Source organism: Coregonus lavaretus (assembly GCF_964263955.1).
Source record: "Coregonus lavaretus genome assembly, chromosome: 22".
NCBI classification, from domain to species: domain Eukaryota; kingdom Metazoa; phylum Chordata; class Actinopteri; order Salmoniformes; family Salmonidae; genus Coregonus; species Coregonus lavaretus.
The window spans coordinates 33,284,684-33,304,434 of NC_140009.1; the positions used below are offsets into that span (position 1 = coordinate 33,284,684).

The 19,751-nt window shown below is 41.6% G+C and overlaps 1 protein-coding gene across 1 annotated transcript; it reads right to left on the reverse strand.

Moving 5' to 3' along the window:
• Positions 1 to 12,877: 12,877 nt before the first annotated feature.
• On the reverse strand, positions 12,878 to 18,975 carry LOC311149665 (E3 ubiquitin-protein ligase MARCHF9-like; the record flags this gene model as incomplete). The annotated part of the gene is made up of 4 exons (XM_084186865.1): positions 12,878 to 14,420; positions 14,754 to 14,946; positions 15,593 to 15,748; positions 18,652 to 18,975. The coding sequence occupies 4 exons, from the start codon at positions 18,973 to 18,975 to the stop codon at positions 14,092 to 14,094; spliced, it is 1,002 nt and encodes a 333-aa protein (XP_084042991.1). The 3' UTR covers positions 12,878 to 14,091.
• Between the last annotated feature and the right edge of the window lie 776 nt (positions 18,976 to 19,751).

Consider the following 19,751-nt stretch of genomic DNA (forward strand, 5'->3'; position numbering starts at 1 on the left):
GGCCTTTCTCTTGCATTTCAAAGATGATGCAAAAAAATTAAATAAAACGCATGTTTTTTTCTTTTTTTTTCTTTTACCAGATCTAATGTGTTATATTCTCCTACATTAATTTCACATTTCCACAAACTTCAAAGTGTTTCATTTCAAATGATATCAAGAAGATGCATATTCTTGCTTCAGGTCCTGAGCTACAGGCAGTTAGATTTGGGTATGTCATTTTAGGCGAAAATTGAAATAAAGGGTCCGATCCTTAAGAGATTTTTAACCATTAAGGGCAGTTGGATTAAGTGATGGTCAAATGTATTTAAAGAAATGAGAAGAGAATCATATAAAAAGTATTGTGAGCGTTGCATTGTGAAAGGCAATTACTTTATATGAAAGGTATTTCTAGATGAAACACTGATTTTGTTTGGTGAAAAAGTTTGATTTTGTGTGTTGTACTTAGTTAATTCAAAATGTGCTTTAAAGTTTTGAAAAAAACGGCCTTTTTGATGATCTGTTTTGAGTTTAGTACTAAGGGTTGTGAAATTTTACCACATACTTGTGAAAATAGTACCAAAGCGATAATAAAAAACGGTAATTTGATTACTGTGAAATAGCATTGCATCTGGTCCAACACCATTTTTTCCAAAAGTTTACTAAGGGTTGGTAACAGGCTGATTGGTCAGCTGTTTGAGCCAGTAAAGGGTGCTTTGCTATTCTATGGCCTATTAGCATTAGCCAACCCTTATGCTGAGGGAGACTAGCTAGTTAGCTACCACTAACCCTGCACAAACCTGTGGCTAACTCTGTTGCCGCTGCTGCACTTTGACTTTCTGGCTGTTCTGCCCTCTCCACCTCATTCACTGCTATCTCAATCTGCTCAACCTGCTTGTTTGTTTTGCCACTCTTTTGGAAGAAGTTCAGAATATCCACATTTGCTCTGTGCTTTGCTGCAGACTGACTGAGTGACAGGTGTTTTGCAGAGTGATGACATTGACATCTATGTTGTAGGGGTGGGGGAGGGGTCAAGGGACGTGAGCGGTCCACTGCGTTGTGAAATCTCGACCAATCACAGCAGGCATCGCGTCGCTTCTTGCAGTACATAGTCCCTGTGCCCAAGAAAGCGAAGGTAACCTGCCTAAATGACTATTGCCCCGTAGCACTCACGTCGGTAGCCATGAAGTCCACTGAAAGGCTGGTCATGGTTCACATCAACACCATCATCCCTTTCCCACCTGGACAAAAGGAATACCTATGTGAGAATGCTGTTCATTGACTACAGCTTAGTGTTCAACACCATAGTGCCCACAAAGCTCATCACTAAGCTAAGGACCCTGGGACTAAACACCTCCCTCTGCAACTGGATCCTGGACTTCCTGACGGGATGCCCCCAGGTGGTAAGGGTAGGCAACAACACATCTTCCACGCTGATCCTCAACACGGGGGGCCCTCAGGGGTGCGTGCTTAGTCCCCTCCTGTACTCCCTGTTCACCCACGACTTTGTGGCCAAGCACGACTCCAACACCATCATTAAGTTTGCTGACGACACAACAGTGGTAGGTTTAACTGCCATAAATGTTATTCATGTCATTATTAATGTTATTCATGTCATTATTAATAGGTTTTACATAATATCATTATTATTTGTACAACTTGTATTTTGAATATTGATTTTGCTTGTATTTATGTGATAGGAACTATCTGTACATTCTATGTTGTGTTGGGACGCTTTTAGTGGTGACAAGTTCCAGACATCGCGGTAAAGTAGCGGCGGTAAAGTTTAGTACTCTGAAAGATAAGTTAAATTAACGACGTGTTTATTTACAAGTATTCTTGTTTCTAAGTGGACCCATTTCCCTCTCAGTTGTGTGCAGCCAGCGAGGTATGTTCATTATGTTAATTATTTGTCGCGCATATTTACGTGCAAGGTTTCTGTAACGTGAACGCCAACTTGTTTTTTGTGCATGTGTTGAAATGTATTTAAACAGTTCGACGGTGGATTGATGACGGTGGAGAATTTAGTAGAAGAATAAATCCATCAGTAACCAGAACAGCGGCGTCGTGTATTTCCTGGAGGGAGTGATAGTCGAACTCGAGTCTGCGTGATCGTTTCCTGACCTGCTCTGCAAGACGGCTCGTCAAGACGGACTCACAGATAAGCCACTGTTCAGTGTTAAAGGACTCACACAAGTTCATCCGTTTTTTTTTTCATGAAGACGTCCGTAAGTCAGACACTTAAGTTGTGTTCTGAAAAGGTGACGCAAGGATTGGAAAATATAAAGGACTTCAAAGGGCTGTGTGTAGCCAAGTAACATAACAGTGTGTAACAAGATATTAAGAGACATTAATGTAAGTGATTTAGCGATATTGATAATTCTTTATTTCATTGAATATAAGTCATTGATTTACTTAAGAAGAGGATTTATGTTTGTGCATTTAAGAAAGCTGTTATTTTGAGTGATTCTGCAACATTTCAAAATCTTTATAATGCCTGCCTTTATTCTGAAGGGTTAATTTCAAAGACAATAACTTAACTTGGCATATTCTATTCTCTTGAGTATTTCTTTTTGTAAAATGTTTGTTGTAAACTCTACTGTTTATTTAAGACAACTGTCTTGTGTACAGGTTACTTTCAAATAAGTTAATATGTCACATAGAAGTAAAGAGAGTCAGTGTAAAGGATCACTCGTAGAGCCAGTAGAAGAGACAGAGCAGACAGATGAGTCTAGCGTTGTACAAGAAGCAGTACAGTCTGAAGAGCCTCGACGAAGTGGAAGAGCCCGTACATTAACGGAAAAGGGAAAAGAATTTCAGAAAGAAAAAACAAAAGAACTACTAATTCGCTTTGACAGCATTTATGAACGCTGGAAAGCTTTAACTAAGGTGGCTAAGAAATCAGTTACAAAACAAGATCCAAGTAACATCCTACACGAACACAGCAGCACTATTCAAAGAGAGTTATCTGAACTGAATAATGTTTATGAAGAATATCGCAGGATTGACAGCCCAGCTCACGAGATGCGCCGCAAGCTGGATAAATGTATATCAGTCACCAAGATTGTTGTACACAACGCGCAATCTCAAATTCAAGGAACAAAGGAGGAACTGATTTGGCCGGATGCAAGCTCCGTATTCGCATCTACGATTTCCAGTGTGTCATCTCCAGACTTTAAGTCTTCTAAGGCCACTTCCATTTGCTCTAATATATCCTCAGTTAAACGACAAGAAGCCGCTGCTGAGTATGCAGCCACAAGGGCTGTGTTGAAGATTATGGCTGAGCAAGAGTGCCACCAAGAGAAACTCCAAAGACTTGAAGTTGAGGACAAGAAGATAGTTGCAGAGCAAGAAGTAGCTGCAGTAACTCGTCGTCTTCAAGACGAAAGAGAAGAGACTGAACGTAAGATAGAAAAGGAGAGACAAGAAGCTTTGCTCTTAAAGAAACAGCAAGAAGAGAATGCTGCAAGGAAAAGATCTGTAGAAGACTTAAAAAGAGAGCTTGGACGTTTAGAGGAGATAAAAAGACTGAACGCGGCCAGAGCAAGGCTTCAAGTCTATGACGAAAATGAGTTGTATCCAGACCAAAGGCTTACTCCACATAAGTCTGAGCTGCCTACATTTGAGCAACCAATTGATCAGGTGAATCCTGTGTATCAGCACCCACAACCACTAAGGGATGTGGCTCCAAGAAGTGTGCTTCAAAACGACACAAGAGAGCTTGTGAAAGTCCTGGCTGAGGCTATATCAGCAAATAGGCTTCCCATTCCAGAGCCTACAATTTTTAGTGGGGATCCACTCAAGTTTAACCATTGGAAGTCTTCCTTTCAGACACTGATTGAGAGAAAAAATATTCCAGCTGCAGAGAAAATCTTCTTCCTTCAGAAATATGTGGGAGGAGCAGCTAAAGAAGCAGTAGAAGGTTATTTTCTGATCGATTCAGAAGATTCATATCATGCAGCATGGGACCTGCTCAAGGAACGTTATGGTGAGCCGTTTGTGATTGCCAAGGCCTTCCGAGACAAATTACATGCTTGGCCAAAACTAGCTCATAAGGAGAGTGCAGACTTAAGAAAATTTGTAGACTTTCTACGTAGTTGTGAATTCGCTATTGCTCACAATGAGAGTCTAAAGGTTCTTAATGATGATATTGAGAATCAAAAACTAGCTGCCAAACTAACCGACTGGTTAAGTAGCAGATGGAACCGAAGGGCCACACAATACCAACTGGAACACAGAAGGTTCCCAAGCTTTAACTATTTTGTGACATTCCTGTCGATGGAAGCTAGTATTGCGTGCAACCCTATAACATCCTACAACGCATTACGACAAAGTGAACCTGATAAAGCAAAGATCAAGAACCAAACTGTAGGTGCCAAGATCTTCACAACTAACATCAGTGAGAGAAACATAGTCACGTGTGTTATGTAAGAAATTAGGACACAGTTTACACAAGTGCTTCAAATTCATTGAAAGGACAGTCACCGAACGAGTCAAGTTCATTCAGAATGAAAGACTGTGTTTCGGATGTTTAAGTCCTGGCCATCAATCCAAGAGCTGCAGTAGCCGGATGGTCTGTGACACCTGCTCAAAACGTCATCCCACATGCCTACACGAAGATCGCTCAAAACAAGAACCAAAAGGGGAAACATCTAAAGACATAGGTTATGGCAAGGAAAGAAAGCTACTGTCAACACAAGAGGTTATCAAGGAAACCACATCCAACAGAGTTGTGCAAGATGGCAATACTACACAGACTTCAGCGATAGTACCTGTCTATGTGTCAACGCAAAGTGATTCAAGTAAGGAAGTTCTTGTCTATGCTCTGCTAGATTCACAAAGTGATTCTTCCTTCATTCTTGAGGAAGTAGCAAACATTCTAGATACGAACACGGAACAAGTGAAGCTGAAACTATCTACAATGTCGTCAAAAAGGACAATTGTACCCTGTAAAAGACTCAAATACCTACAAATAAGAGGTATATTCTCCTCTAAGAAGATCACAGTGCCAACAACGTACACTCGTGAATTTATCCCTGCCAATCGGACACACATTCCAACTTCAGAGACCGCTAAAGCATGGCCTCATTTGGAGCATCTTGCAGAACACATTGCACCGCCAAAGGAATGTGAAATTGGTCTGCTAATCGGATACAATTGCCCACAAGCGCTAATGCCCAGAGAAGTCGTATGTGGAGAAGAAAACGAACCCTTTGCTCAGAGAACTGATCTAGGTTGGAGCATAGTGAGTTATGGTGACCCACAAGAGCACTACAGTGATGCAATTGGAGTAAGTCACCGCATCATTGTAAGGAAAGTGACACCTGAACCGAAACCAACAATCAAGCTCAAAGGTGAAGTTCACTATGTTTGCAAGACTCAGATCAAGGAAATGATCAGTCCAAATGATGTAATTAAGGTACTAGAATCTGATTTCAGTGAAAGAGTTGAAGAAGATGCAACCGTCTCTCAGGAAGATCTCCACTTCTTGACTAAGCTGAGAGATGAAATCAAACACAAACAAGATGGTAATTATGAAATGCCCTTACCTTTCAAACAAGACAGACCAAATCTACCCAATAATAAGTCATGTTCTGTTCAGCGTCTAAGAGGCTTGGAACGAAGGCTCAAGAGAGACCAGAAATACTGCTCAGACTACATGAACTTCATGAAAGATATCATTGCTCGTGGTGATGCTGAGAAGGTTCCCGAAAAGGAACTCAACAATCATCCAGCCTGGTATATTCCCCACCACGGGGTATACCACCCTCAAAAGCCTGGGAAGATACGCGTCGTCTTCGATTGCTCAGCAAGATTCCAAGACACGTCATTGAATGACCACCTTCTTACTGGGCCAGAGCTCACAAATACCTTGGTGGGAGTTCTCTGCAGGTTTCGCAAGGGCCCAATTGCTATTATGTGTGATGTGGAGCGAATGTTCCATCAGTTCCATGTAAGACCGGAAGACCAAGACTACCTGAGGTTCTTATGGTGGGAGAATGGTGACCTGATGTCTCCGCCATCAACTTTCCGGATGAAAGTCCATCTGTTTGGGGCAGCCTCCTCACCCGGCTGTGCCAATTTTGGTCTCAAACATCTAGCCGCTAAAGGTCAGGATCAATTTAACCAAAACGCTGTTAAATTCATCCAAAGGAATTTTTATGTTGACGATGGACTGGTGAGTGTAACATCTGATGCTGAGGCAATTCAACTCATCAAGGAAGCAAGAGGTCTTTGCAGCACAGGCAAGCTAAGACTACATAAGTTCGTCTCCAACAGCAAGCATGTATTGAAATCAATGGAGATTAGCAAGAGTAGCACAGGTGTACCCTAGCACTGATGGAAGAGTCAGAAAGGTAAAACTGTTAATTAGTGACTCAACCTTAGATACAGTGGGGGAAAAAAGTATTTAGTCAGCCACCAATTGTGAAAGTTCTCCCACTTAAAAAGATGAGAGAGGCCTGTAATTTTCATCATAGGTACACGTCAACTATGACAGACAAAATGAGAAAAAAAAATCCAGAAAATCACATTGTAGGATTTTTAATGAATTTATTTGCAAATTATGGTGGAAAATAAGTATTTGGTCAATAACAAAAGTTTCTCAATACTTTGTTATATACCCTTTGTTGGCAATGACACAGGTCAAACGATTTCTGTAAGTCTTCACAAGGTTTTCACACACTGTTGCTGGTATTTTGGCCCATTCCTCCATGCAGATCTCCTCTAGAGCAGTGATGTTTTGGGGCTGTCACTGGGCAACACAGACTTTCAACTCCCTCCAAAGATTTTCTATGGGGTTGAGATCTGGAGACTGGCTAGGCCACTCCAGGACCTTGAAATGCTTCTTACGAAGCCACTCCTTCGTTGCCCGGGCGGTGTGTTTGGGATCATTGTCATGCTGAAAGACCCAGCCACGTTTCATCTTCCCTTGCTGATGGAAGGAGGTTTTCACTCAAAATCTCATGATACATGGCCCCATTCATTCTTTCCTTTACACGGATCAGTCGTCCTGGTCCCTTTGCAGAAAAACAGCCCCAAAGCATGATGTTTCCACCCCCATGCTTCACAGTAGGTATGCTGTTCTTTGGATGCAACTCAGCATTCTTTGTCCTCCAAACACGACGAGTTGAGTTTTTACCAAAATGTTCTATTTTGGTTTCATCTGACCAATTGACATTCTCCCAATCCTCTTCTGTGCACTCTAGCAAACTTCAGACGGGCCTGGACATGTACTGGCTTAAGCAGTGGGACACGTCTGGCACTGCAGGATTTGAGTCCCTGGCGGCGTAGTGTGTTACTGATGGTAGGCTTTGTTACTTTGGTCCCAGCTCTCTGCAGGTCATTCACTAGGTCCCCCCGTGTGGTTCTGGGATTTTTGCTCACCGTTCTTATGATCATTTTGACCCCACGGGGTGAGATCTTGCGTGGAGCCCGAGATCGAGGGAGATTATCAGTGGTCTTGTATGTCTTCCATTTCCTAATAATTGCTCCCACAGTTGATTTTTTCAAACCAAGCTGCTTACCTATTGCAGATTCAGTCTTCCCAGCCTGGTGCAGGTCTACAATTTTGTTTCTGGTGTCCTTTGACAGCTCTTTGGTCTTGGCCATAGTGGAGCTTGGAGTGTGACTGTTTGAGGTTGTGGACAGGTGTCTTTTATACTGCTAACAAGTTCAAACAGGTGCCATTAATACAGGTAACGAGTGGAGGACAGGGGAGCCTCTTAAAGAAGAAGTTACAGGTCTGTGAGAGCCAGAAATCTTGCTTGTTTGTAGGTGACCAAATACTTATTTTCCACCATAATTTGCAAATAAATTCATAAAAAATCCTACAATGTGATTTTCTGGATTTTTTTTCTCTCAATTTGTCTGTCATAGTTGACGTGTACCTATGATGAAAATTCAAGTTCTCTCTCATCTTTTTAAGTGGGAGAACTTGCACAATTGGTGGCTGACTAAATACTTTTTTCCCCCACTGTAACCAGGGAAAACGCACTACAAAGCCAGTCTATCTTGACAGGCCTGTATACAAGACAGTTTTACTGCTTGAAGCAGAATGAATGTTATGGTTATTTTGTGAGGTGAAATCCCAAAGGATGTGATTTGGTGGGAGTTTAACTGCCATAAATGTTATTCATGTCATTATTAATGTTATTCATGTCATTATTAATAGGTTTTACATAATATCATTATTATTTGTACAACTTGTATTTTGAATATTGATTTTGCTTGTATTTATGTGATAGGAACTATGTTGTGTTGGGACGCTTTTAGTGGTGACAAGTTCCAGACATCGCGGTAAAGTAGCGGCGGTAAAGTTTAGTACTCTGAAAGATAAGTTAAATTAACGACGTGTTTATTTACAAGTATTCTTGTTTCTAAGTGGACCCATTTCCCTCTCAGTTGTGTGCAGCCAGCGAGGTATGTTCATTATGTTAATTATTTGTCGCGCATATTTACGTGCAAGGTTTCTGTAACGTGAACGCCAACTTGTTTTTTGTGCATGTGTTGAAATGTATTTAAACAGTTCGATGGTGGATTGATGACGGTGGAGAATTTAGTAGAAGAATAAATCCATCAGTAACCAGAACAGCGGCGTCGTGTATTTCCTGGAGGGAGTGATAGTAGGCCTGATCACTGACAACGATGAGACAGCCTATAGGGAGGAGGTCAGAGACCTGGCAGTGTGGTGCCAGGACAACAACCTCTCCCTCAACGTGAGCAAGACAAAGGAGCTGATCATGGACTACAGGAAAAGGAGGGCCGAACACGCCCCCATTCACATCGACGGGGCTGTAGTGGAGCGGGTCGAGAGTTTCAAGTTCCTTGGTGTCCACATCACCAACAAACTATCAACACACCAAGACAGTCGTGAAGAGGGCACAACGACACCTTTTCCCCCTCAGGAGACTGAAAAGATTTGGCATGGGTCCCCAGATCCTCAAAAAGTTATACAACTGCACCATCGAGAGCATCCTGACCGGTTGCATCACCACCTGGTATGGCAACTGCTCAGCATCCGACCGTAAGGCGCTATAGAGGGTAGTGCGCACGGCCCAGTACATCACTGGGGCCAAGCTTCCTGCCATCCAGGACCTATATCCTAGGCGGTGTCAGAGGAAGGCCCAAAAAATTGTCAAAGACTCAAGTCACCCAAGTCAGAGACTGTTCTCTCTGCTACTGCACGGCAAGCGGTATCGGAGTGCCAAGTCTAGGTCCAAAAGGCTCCTTAACAGCTTCCACCCTCAAGCCATAAGACTGCTGAAGAATTAATCAAATGGCCACCCGGACTACTTCCATTGACCCCCCCCCCCCCATTGTTTTTACACTGCTGCTACTCGCTGTTTATTATCTATGCATAGTCACTTTACCCCTACCTACATGTACAAATTATCTTGACTAACCTGTACCCCCGCACATTGACTCGGTACCGGTACCCCCTGTATATAGCCTCGGTATTGTTATTTTATTGTGTTACTTTTTATTTTATTTTTTACTTTATTTTATTTAGTAAATATTTTCTTAACTCTATTTCTTGAACTGCATTGTTGGTTAAGGGCTTGTAAGTAAGCATTTCACAGTAAGGGCTACACCTGTTGTATTCGGCGCATGTGACAAATAAAATTTGATTTGATTTGCTACTGCCTAGCGCAGTATATTATATTGTTTATTTTTGTCAGTAAAACAAACAACCCAGGCCTAATGACGCCACTGCATGTGGCAAAGATCTGGGTCCAGAAAGTTTCTTAGTCATAATTATGAGTTGGAGGGTGTTCATGTGAATTTTTCCCAGTAGGAAGGTGGTATTTACGAGTTCCCGACATGACTTGAATGAGGCATAAAGTAGTGATGGGCATTCCAGGGCCATACTTGCAAACATTATTCTGCGTTTCTAACCAAGTGGGAAGATGGTATTTACCACAGAATCCACTTGAATGCCCTTCCAACTCGTAATTACTAGTGGGAAACTCGTCTATCATCCCTGAGCTCTGACTTCTCCCACATGCTGACTTCTGACATCACCTACTAAGGAAATTACCTCGATAAAAAGCATTTTCTAACTTATGGAATTGTTTTAAGATGGTCATTCCATGGATCATTTAGCTATTTGATTTTGAATGTTAGGACCACATTAGGTATCCCCAAAAAAATATGTAAAAATGATTTGATAACATGTTGAATATGGCCTATACTACTATAGCCCATAGAAACGCATTGAATAACACATTAATAAATGGCCAAATAGATGGTAAAAAATAAATCATAAGGAATAAGGTTTTGTAGTGTCTGTCCTATATCTAGGAGATATAAGAAAACTCAGGAAATATATATATATATATTTTTTTTACATATACTGTATTTAACCCCATATTTTCTGGGGCACAAAACTACAGTACCTCCATATTTCCATTCATTTGTATTCATTTCGGACTAGTCCGTGACACTTGTGGGGGTCGTAGAGCAAAACGGAGAACACCATCGTGTTTGTGAGAGTCTTATCTTTCCATAGCAGTTTGTAGGCCAAACCGTTCGGACGCTGCAGACGTTTTCGTGAGAAGACCGATTTTCGGGATGTCATATGGTCTGACAAACACGCAGATGCGGATGGCCGACATAGGCGGATGCGGTGTGCTTTTACGGAAAAAAAATATAAAGGAGATCTATACAACATTTAAGTTTATCGTAAAAAAACAACAACTGTGCACATTACCTTTGGGTTCGAGACCCCTTAGCGTCAAACATTGTTGTTAAGGAAAACACTGTTTTTTTTAAAATGTGTATTTCACCTTTATTTAACCAGGTAAGCCAGTTGAGAACAAGTTCTCATTTACAACTGCGACCTGGCCAAGATAAAGGAAAGCAGTGCGATAAAAACAACAACACAGAGTTACATATGGGGTAAAACAAAACATAAAGTCAAAAATACTACAGAAAATATATATACAGTGTGTGCAAATGTAGCAAGTTATGGAGGTAAGGCAATAAATAGGCTATAGTGCAAAATAATTACAATTAGTATTAACACTGGAATGATAGAGACAATGTTCACTGCTGGGACTCGCTGCTCGATTGAAATAAAGCATTAGTGGTATTGGTATTTTATTAGGATCCCCATTAGCTGTTGCAAAAGCAGCAGCTACTCTTCCTGGGGTCCACACAAAACATGAAACATGACATAATACAGAACATTAATAGACAAGAACAGCTCAAGGACAGAACTACATTTTTTTTTTAAACAGCACACGAAGCCTACATATAAATACATAAACACAAACTATCTAGGTCAAATGGATGATCATAATAATGCAGATAAAACGTACATGTAAGTGTAGCCTACACATTTATGTAATATAGCCTATAGTAGCGACGATTATTTATGTAGCAGTGCCAGTAGCCTATGTGTCGGTTTGCAAGAGGGAGTCCAACAAATAGCTACTCATTAAATGTATTCGCAATCTTCATTTACAAAATTGTCTGCACTTCTCTTCTCAACACACTAACGTAATTCTACATTTCAAAGGGGGGGAGACTAACGTGACATTCGAACCCTTGCCACAATCTGTGACAATTACGTGGAGTTAGGCACTCTATACTGAGAGCTATTTTACCAGTCAGTCAAATACATCTTGTTGCTTTTAATTATCAGAGCGTGCCGTTGGACTTCTGTTAAGGCCTCTCTCAAATCAACTTATTCAACGATTTTAATTGGCTGATATGGAATTTGAACCGGATATAATCTCGGCCAGTTGTACAGGTTGGCTCCGGGCAAAGTCAAGGGGCCAGGGTTCCGGTCTAGAAGCACGGTTTTGACTGCGCCTACAGTTTTGCTTCCATACTGCAGTTTAACTGACGCCTGGCCCTGATCTTTGTTGCTGCTTGCGCTGCTCCCTGTGCCCCCGCTCATCTAAATGAACCGTTAATTTGGCTCCCAAAAGAAAAAATATTAATAATCAAAAATAGCACATTTCTAATGTACAGCCTAAAAGGTTGCTACAGCTTAAAAAGTTGCTGCCATTATGTCAGATAGTGAAACGTGAGTTCAAATACATTTTACCTGACGAAATTAGATCGCCTGCAAATTTATATATTTTTAACACACTGCAAACATGTAGTGTACAGAATGAGGCTCTCTCCTCACTACCAATTGTTCCTGCAGTGAGGAATTACCATCTTCAGATAACGTTTTTATACCTTATCTACAGATCATCGTTGTCTGGAGCTCAAAAAGCAGTAGTAGCAGCTCAGAGTTTCTAAACCATCTTTGGTAGCAGTATGCAAATCAGGGAGCCAAATTCCCGACGTTCACCAAAAAGATCCGTTCGTTCGCGAACGACCCATCTTTACAGTTCAGTCCATTCAATTCAAAGTAGGTTTGCAGTTGCAACATACAGCGCCTCGTGTTTGAGCCATTGAAGGTGAGGGGGCAACGTTTGATATAACTGTGCAATATTTATATCACGTGACCGGGTTACCTGGCTGACTTTGTCCGAGTCCTAGGACTGGAGCCGTCGAGGTAGTCAACAATGTATGGCATTGGGGCGCCATCTACAGCATCATCATTCATTGCACCTGTTTTGTAATACATTATCCAGAGACAATGTGATTAGTTCTCTAGGTGGCGACAATTACCCACAACACAACCTGGTGTCCTTCCATACCGTAGCAGAGTGCAGAGATCAGATTTTATTACATTTTAATAACAGGCCTTTGACACAGACAAGACAAACTTCCAAAGTCTATAAATGTCCACCTTATGTGATTGTGTTGATCAAAAATGAAAGTAAAACAATTTAATTGTAAAGCAGATCTCTCTTGAAGGCCTAGTAGTCACAATGAAATAATCAGCCAACCATTTTTACTGCACAAATATGTAAAAAGAAAAACAAAGACACAGGAGTGAGACAGTGAATAATAAGAGATCGTCAGATCTCCATCTTTAATCCAATGGTTTACTTGTTATCAAATCTGAATCATCAACACACAGCAGCAAGTCGGTCATCTCTGTTTTAGCTGAAATAACACACTGCCATTAGTCAGATAAAAAAAATAAAAATAAACTGTTTGGTGCAATAAAACCAGATGAATAAAAAGTGTTTATTCTGACAAGCACCATTCTGAATAGAGCAAATTTGTATAAGTGCTTAAATGTTGTGTGATAATTATGCAGCATAAAAAATGATATACCCATGCAAAATTCACCGTGAAATGTACAGATGTCTTTATTGCAGAGAAGATAGGACTAGGAGTCATTTGAATCTTAATAAATTAATGATTTTCATTTTGTAGACTATCCCTTGATCCCTGGGTTGTTTACAGTAATAAGGGCAGTTTTCATATGATAGCTTTGATGTATGTTGTAATATGATGTATTCTTTGTTCTCCTGTCTGTAGCCCAATCATCATTAGCTACAACAATATTTCAGAACTGCGGAACTATTATTATTATTATTATTTAGAGTTGATTGAAAATGCTTGCCGTGGCATAAGGAGTTTCAGGTATCTCCTTAAATCATACTCCCATATAAAAATCGAAATGAGTAAAAAAGAAACCATACCAAAAAAAACACAGGTGAAAAAAAGACACAACATGCATTTCTTTGTGCATCCTGAATTCGGACCGAAAAATATCCATTGTCCCCTTGGATTGCGTTGTTATAAAGCCTGTTGGACAGTTTGCATGTTTTACATAGATTATAATAACCATTCTTCAATTATTACAAATCATGTGCATCTCTTTTTTAACAAACTCCTGGAAAGATCCTCATAGTTCAGTACGTGCGGTCTGTTGCTGTTTCAGGACATTTCCAAACATCCAACACATTGTCTCGAACCCGGGTCTCCCAGCCCATAGACAAACTCATAACCGCTGCTCCAGTAGGATTAACCCACTTGGGAGGGATCGTAATGAGCCTACCAAGGCAAGGGTTGTTACAATATCATAGTAGCTTGGCTGCAGGGCCAGACATTGTCTTGTCTGTACGTGTCCTTCCTTGGGCTGGGTACTGAAATCGAGTTCCTCAATGGAGTTGACAGAATCTTGAAAGAACCGACCAGACCGAAAAAAAGCCCAATACCCTGCTTTAGTCCTTCCTTCCACCCCTTCCACGCTCAGTTTCATACCGTTGTCACCCTCATCACCACCTCCCGGTTGGCCGAGGAGCCGATGCGTGGGTTGTGTGGCCGTAGCTGGCTCAGAATATGCAGGATGGTGTAGCCACAGTGGTGGTCCAGAATAGTCCTGAACCTCCGGCTCGGTCTCCTGCTGCTGCCACTACCCAAGCCATGGGGGTTACTCCGTGAGCCCCGACCCCCACCCTTACTGCTACTCAACGGGTCCCCCAAGTCATTGGCTTTTATATAGTTCAATACTTTCCATTGTTGATTGACGGCCTGCCATCGCTTGAATATTCGGTATACTGATGAGCCCTCGTGGATTATAAGGCCTAGGAAGAGAGAGATGATTTTACAGAGATAGGAAGAGGCAAGATATTAAATGATCTTTAAGGCATGAAATACTTGGAGTATTTATCATACTCAAAATCTATCATACAAAGCAACTTACTATAGTGCTAACAGATTACCTACCTACATTTGGCATAACCACACAGTGCAGATACGTAAGCAGCACCATCTGTTTTGAGTCTGGCAATGCACAATTTTTACCAGGTAGAATCTACAAAGCTTCACAGTGTGTGTGTGTGTGTGCGCGCCTACACGTGTGTGTGCATGCTAATGTATGTGTGTGTGTGTGTGTATCTTCTGTGATTTATCCTCACCTATGCACACGATGTCCATGAAGCCGTACATCCCATAGCAGATCTGGAAGAGCAGGTCCTGGCGCTGCCACTTGGCCGAGGGGCTGAGGGACGACCAGATGAGCCAGGAGATGCTGGCGATGAGGAACAGGGAGCCCAGGATGATGGCAGCTATCTGAACCTTCTCGATCACCGTCAGGGAGATGGCCTGCCACTGAACAGAACAGACACGAGGGCCAAGAAAGGGACATTAAGAAAGAGACAGTAAAATGGTACCCTATTCACTATTTAGTGCACTACTTTTGGCCTCATGGGCTCTGACCCAAAGAATAGGATGCCATTTCTGGTGCAGATTTAGTGACGCAACAGGAAAATGTGTCAGCACAATATGGTGCAGTCCAGTTTTCACACTTTCATCATTGCGAGTGCCCAAGATTTGTTCTAGCAAAGTGAGTAACTGTAACGCCTAGACTGGTGCACCAGAGCAGAGCACTGCATAATACTCTGATAGCGGTATTGTGCATGGTTTCAAATTGATGCATCAGCAGAAAACTGCCTGTGAGATAAGATCTGTGTGCTGTGGATAATAGAAGAACCTTCACTGATTTGGAAGATGAGAGTAGACCTAGTACACAATGCACATATGACTGGAGTGAATGAGACAGAACCCTACTCCCTAGACACTTGTGTAAATCAGAAAAGATTGGATAGGTATAAGTAATATGAGGAAAATCACCAAAGTGGGCAAGGTGGAGCTAGTAGTGTATTGTATTGCATGAAGTACCTAAGGGCTAGGGTCTGATTCTGGCCAGAGCATAAGTCCTAGGGGATGAGGGGTTGGACGGAGTGACGAGACATACCTGCAGTGGGTTCTTGGTGCTGATGGCCAGGACATGGTACTTGAAGTAGCAGAGCTCACAGCTCCAGGAGCCTCTCTCGCTGATCCAGCGGATGAGGCAGGGCTGGTGGGTGCAGCGCACAGAGCCCTTACAGCGACACGGGCTCAGCAGCTCTCCCTGCAGGAGAGAGAAGAGTCCAACCGTACAATTAGAATGACTAGAATAAACGTTCTCGTTCAAGTTAATGTTCTGTGGCATTACACACTATGGGTTATTTCTGAATTGGAAATATTTTGGAATAAGAAACAATATTGGATTATAGATAGCCCTCAATGTCTCTCCAAAGCTACTGGTTTGGTGTATGTCTGTCTGGCACACTCAGTAAAAAGACAATGGGTGGGCCCACACAGGTTGTGGGGTACCTTAACACAACATCACAATCCTCCCACTTATTGTAGATTTTGAAACTGTCGGAAAGCAACTATGAATGACCTATTCATTATTAATTAGTGTCTTCCTTCTCTTCCACAATTTCCACCTTAGTAAATGGAAAATCAAAAGTGGTGAAAACGTCAGTACTGTAGCTAAATGTCGAGGCTACTATATTACTCAATGCTAAAATGATGCATGTCTAGGAATCATTAGTAGATCAATGCATGTGCCCAGCTTGATGCTGGCCTATTGGCCAGAACGAGCCAATTAGGGCCCGGCAACATCGGCAGGGATGCACAGAGATTTGAAGGGCAGGCAGGTGAACAGGAGGTGAGCCATTCAACCCCTACCGTTCACACAAAACACGTCCCAAATGGCAACCTATTCCCTTTAGGTTGCACTACTTTTGACTAGGGCCCATGGGGCTTGTGTCAAAAGTAGTGCACTATATAGGGGATGGGTTGCCATTTGGGTGTAGAGACAGACTCTCAGTGAACTCAATCAATACAGGCCCTACTGCAGCACCTACAGCAAACATTGCCCTTCTCAACTGGATGGGTGGGATGGGAAGAACGTTCAGCAGATTGACTCTTGAGGAATAGAGAGAATGTTGAGCATTGTAGAATTCTGTTTACAGTTATGTATGTGTCTAATTATACACATCTAAAAGGGCTGAAGTTAAAAAGTAGCCTAGTAATTCCTCTGAATGGAGTTTCCTATTCATTGCTTGCAGTACCTACAGCAAACATCCCATCTAGTTAGATGTGATGGAACTCAGGCTGCATTCAGAGACTTCTCCCACTTGCACACTCCCGTCATGGATTTAAAACCATTAGATTGGTGTAAGCTTTGGCTGGAGGGAGTTGTGCTTAAATTATTTTTAAGCACAAATGGAGAAAATATGTTCTCATTTTGGTTCAGTTGGTAGAGAGTGACTCATTTAACCCATGTGTATTTCTCCCTAAATAACTAGTTGCATGTTTTTTGACAGGGGTATTACAATTACACTATTTTTAACATTTATTTTCACCAGGTTTTCTTGTTAAACCTTGGTATTACGAGATACTTTCATTGACTAATAACATACCGATTTGAGTGGGGGAGAGGAGCCACATGTCACATCAATGACTGAGCTGACTTTATAAAGATTACACAGAGAAGGTCAGCAGTATATGAGGAAATGAATAAAAACATAAACAAACATTTGTTGTACAGCAAAATGTCAAGCCAGTTAAAAGTAATCCAATGTGTCCACCCACACATCCATCCAGGCACACATCCAGTCTGACGCAAATGCTGCCTGGCACTGCCCAGAGCCTCATATTTGGCTAACATTCCAAATATGAGGCTCTGGCACAGCCTATTCTGAAGCTAGACCATGTCTAGTGGAAAGGTTGATGATGGAGCACACATATATAGAATCACTAGAAAGGGCAAATGTATGTCGCTTTGGATAAAGGCGTCTGCTAAATGGCATATAATATTATTATTATTATTATTATTATTATTATTATTATTAAATCTCCTCAGACCCCAGACCACCCATCATGGCACCCATCATGGGTGCACATGCCATTGCCATGCCATGGAGTCCTCCTCTCCTGACGGTTCTGACAGGCTGTTTAATTATGAATCATATTTCATGCGTCCCACAGAGCAAGGTTATTATATTTGTAGAAGTAATTGCCCAACTGACAGGGACATGACTGTCCCCTGTTGTGACCCACTTGAATAATGAAATAACTATTAAATTACAAAGTGGCTGGGTCTAAGATAATAGCTCATCTTCTAAGTAATCATTAAGTTGAAGTGGTGCAGGGAAGCAGTGCTGAAAGAGAAGTTAATATCATGTCAATCTAAAGAAGATTGATGCTGCTTTTAAATTACTATTAAAATATATTCTGAATGTGTGTGTTTACCTTTGCCTCATAGTCTATTCACTGAAGGCCCGGTAAACTAGCCTGAGATCCAAACCATGTGGAACAACTGGTCAGAGCCAGGTAACTGATCAACATTTCTGTTCCTTTTCATAGTTTTTCATTTCTGCATAGCTCCCATTGAGTTTACAGATGCTATGAAGTAGCACCTACTGTATACTGTAATAACACTATGACAAACATAAAATCTTACAAAGTGATTAAGTGGTGATTTCCATCTGTGCTCCAGTGGCACTTACACCATATCTCATTATCTCAAGGCCATGGTTAACAAGCTTAGCCAGGCTGTACAGGTTCTGCACATCTGTTGTGTCAAGTTTTGGCTGAGGACCAAAGATCTGTTCATTGTTCTGCATGCCTATACATTCCTTGGCTCATAGGCCCACAAACAAGCCTGGGCCAATTATTATTCACGTTCACACGTGGACCATGACATCAGTCAAGCTATAATCCACATTGTTGTAGGCTATAGAGTACTCAAAGAAAATTTATAATTGTCAGTATTTTCTCAACCAAATCAATTTGTAAACACAACAAATCGAAACTGGTCAAAATGTAGCCATATAGGTTTTCTATAGTCCTACATGCGCACTAACACTCAGAACCATGGACAGCGTAGGGCTATTGCCTAATGGTCCAATTGAGCGGTGTTGTGTTGTGGCGCGAAAAGCTGGACAACGTGAAGGCGTATGTATCTATATGGGACAGTACCTGCTCTGGGCCTTGGAAGCAGATACGACAGCGCAGGCTGCTTGCAGTGCTTGTGAGCGACACGGCATCCAGGCCCACTTGCAGTTTGGGGTCCTTCTCCTCAAAGCCCAGGCTCCGAGGCCGAGGATCCGTCCCGTAATATTCCTCCTCGTCATCCCGGGAGGAGCAGTCCACAAAGGGAGGCCAGCCGCAGCCGCCCATCCCAAGACCCCGCATGCTGGACGGCCTCTCTGCGTCGGATCTATCGGGCTGTCTCGAAACGTCTCGCATAAAAACCAGTACTTTCAGTTCGTTGAAAAACATGCGGATCCTATATTTGAACATGTTTGGCTACATGAATTATTCAGAAGGGAATGAAACCTATTTGAAAATAAGGTGGTCTCTAGAAAAGAGAAGATATGCCTTTGATTTAGGAGAAGGGTTATTATTATTATTAATATTATTATTATTATTATTATTATTATTATTATTATTATTATAATACGCCTGTTATCTTTAGCCAATTATTGTGCTGCATATGCTATGACTTAGGGGATTTTACCTAAACATTTTCTGAATAGCATCACTGATGAGCTTAAAAAACTTGTACTGTAAATGTGCTGTCAAATGGTAAGAAATAAAGGACCATGTCTTGGTTGTTGTCTCTCTGATGGCATGTGTTTCTAAGACAATGCAGATGAGAGATTTTCCGCTTGAGCGGCTCGATACACTCTCTCAATATTCATTACCAAACAACTCTGCGAGTGCTGTCAAGCTAGATTCTTCCTCCACCCCTACCACCACAAATACGTGATAGGCCTATATCGTCCATTGCCTGCACTATCGATCTAAATTATACACATTACATTTACATTTTAGTCATTTAGCACATTGCATTTGGGGTTTGCAGCAAAAATGTATGTTTGCTACACAAAGCAGAAGACATGCCAGAGTGGACTAGTGGAAGAGTGAGCAATGGAGAGACATAAAATAGAAAGAGGTGTAAAAAAAAAAAAACATTCCATTTCCATTCCCACAGTCATATCTGGGACTGTTGTCAAGAAGCATAATCCAAAAGGGTGCAGACAGACGATATAATGGAAGTTAGATGTAGACGTGTG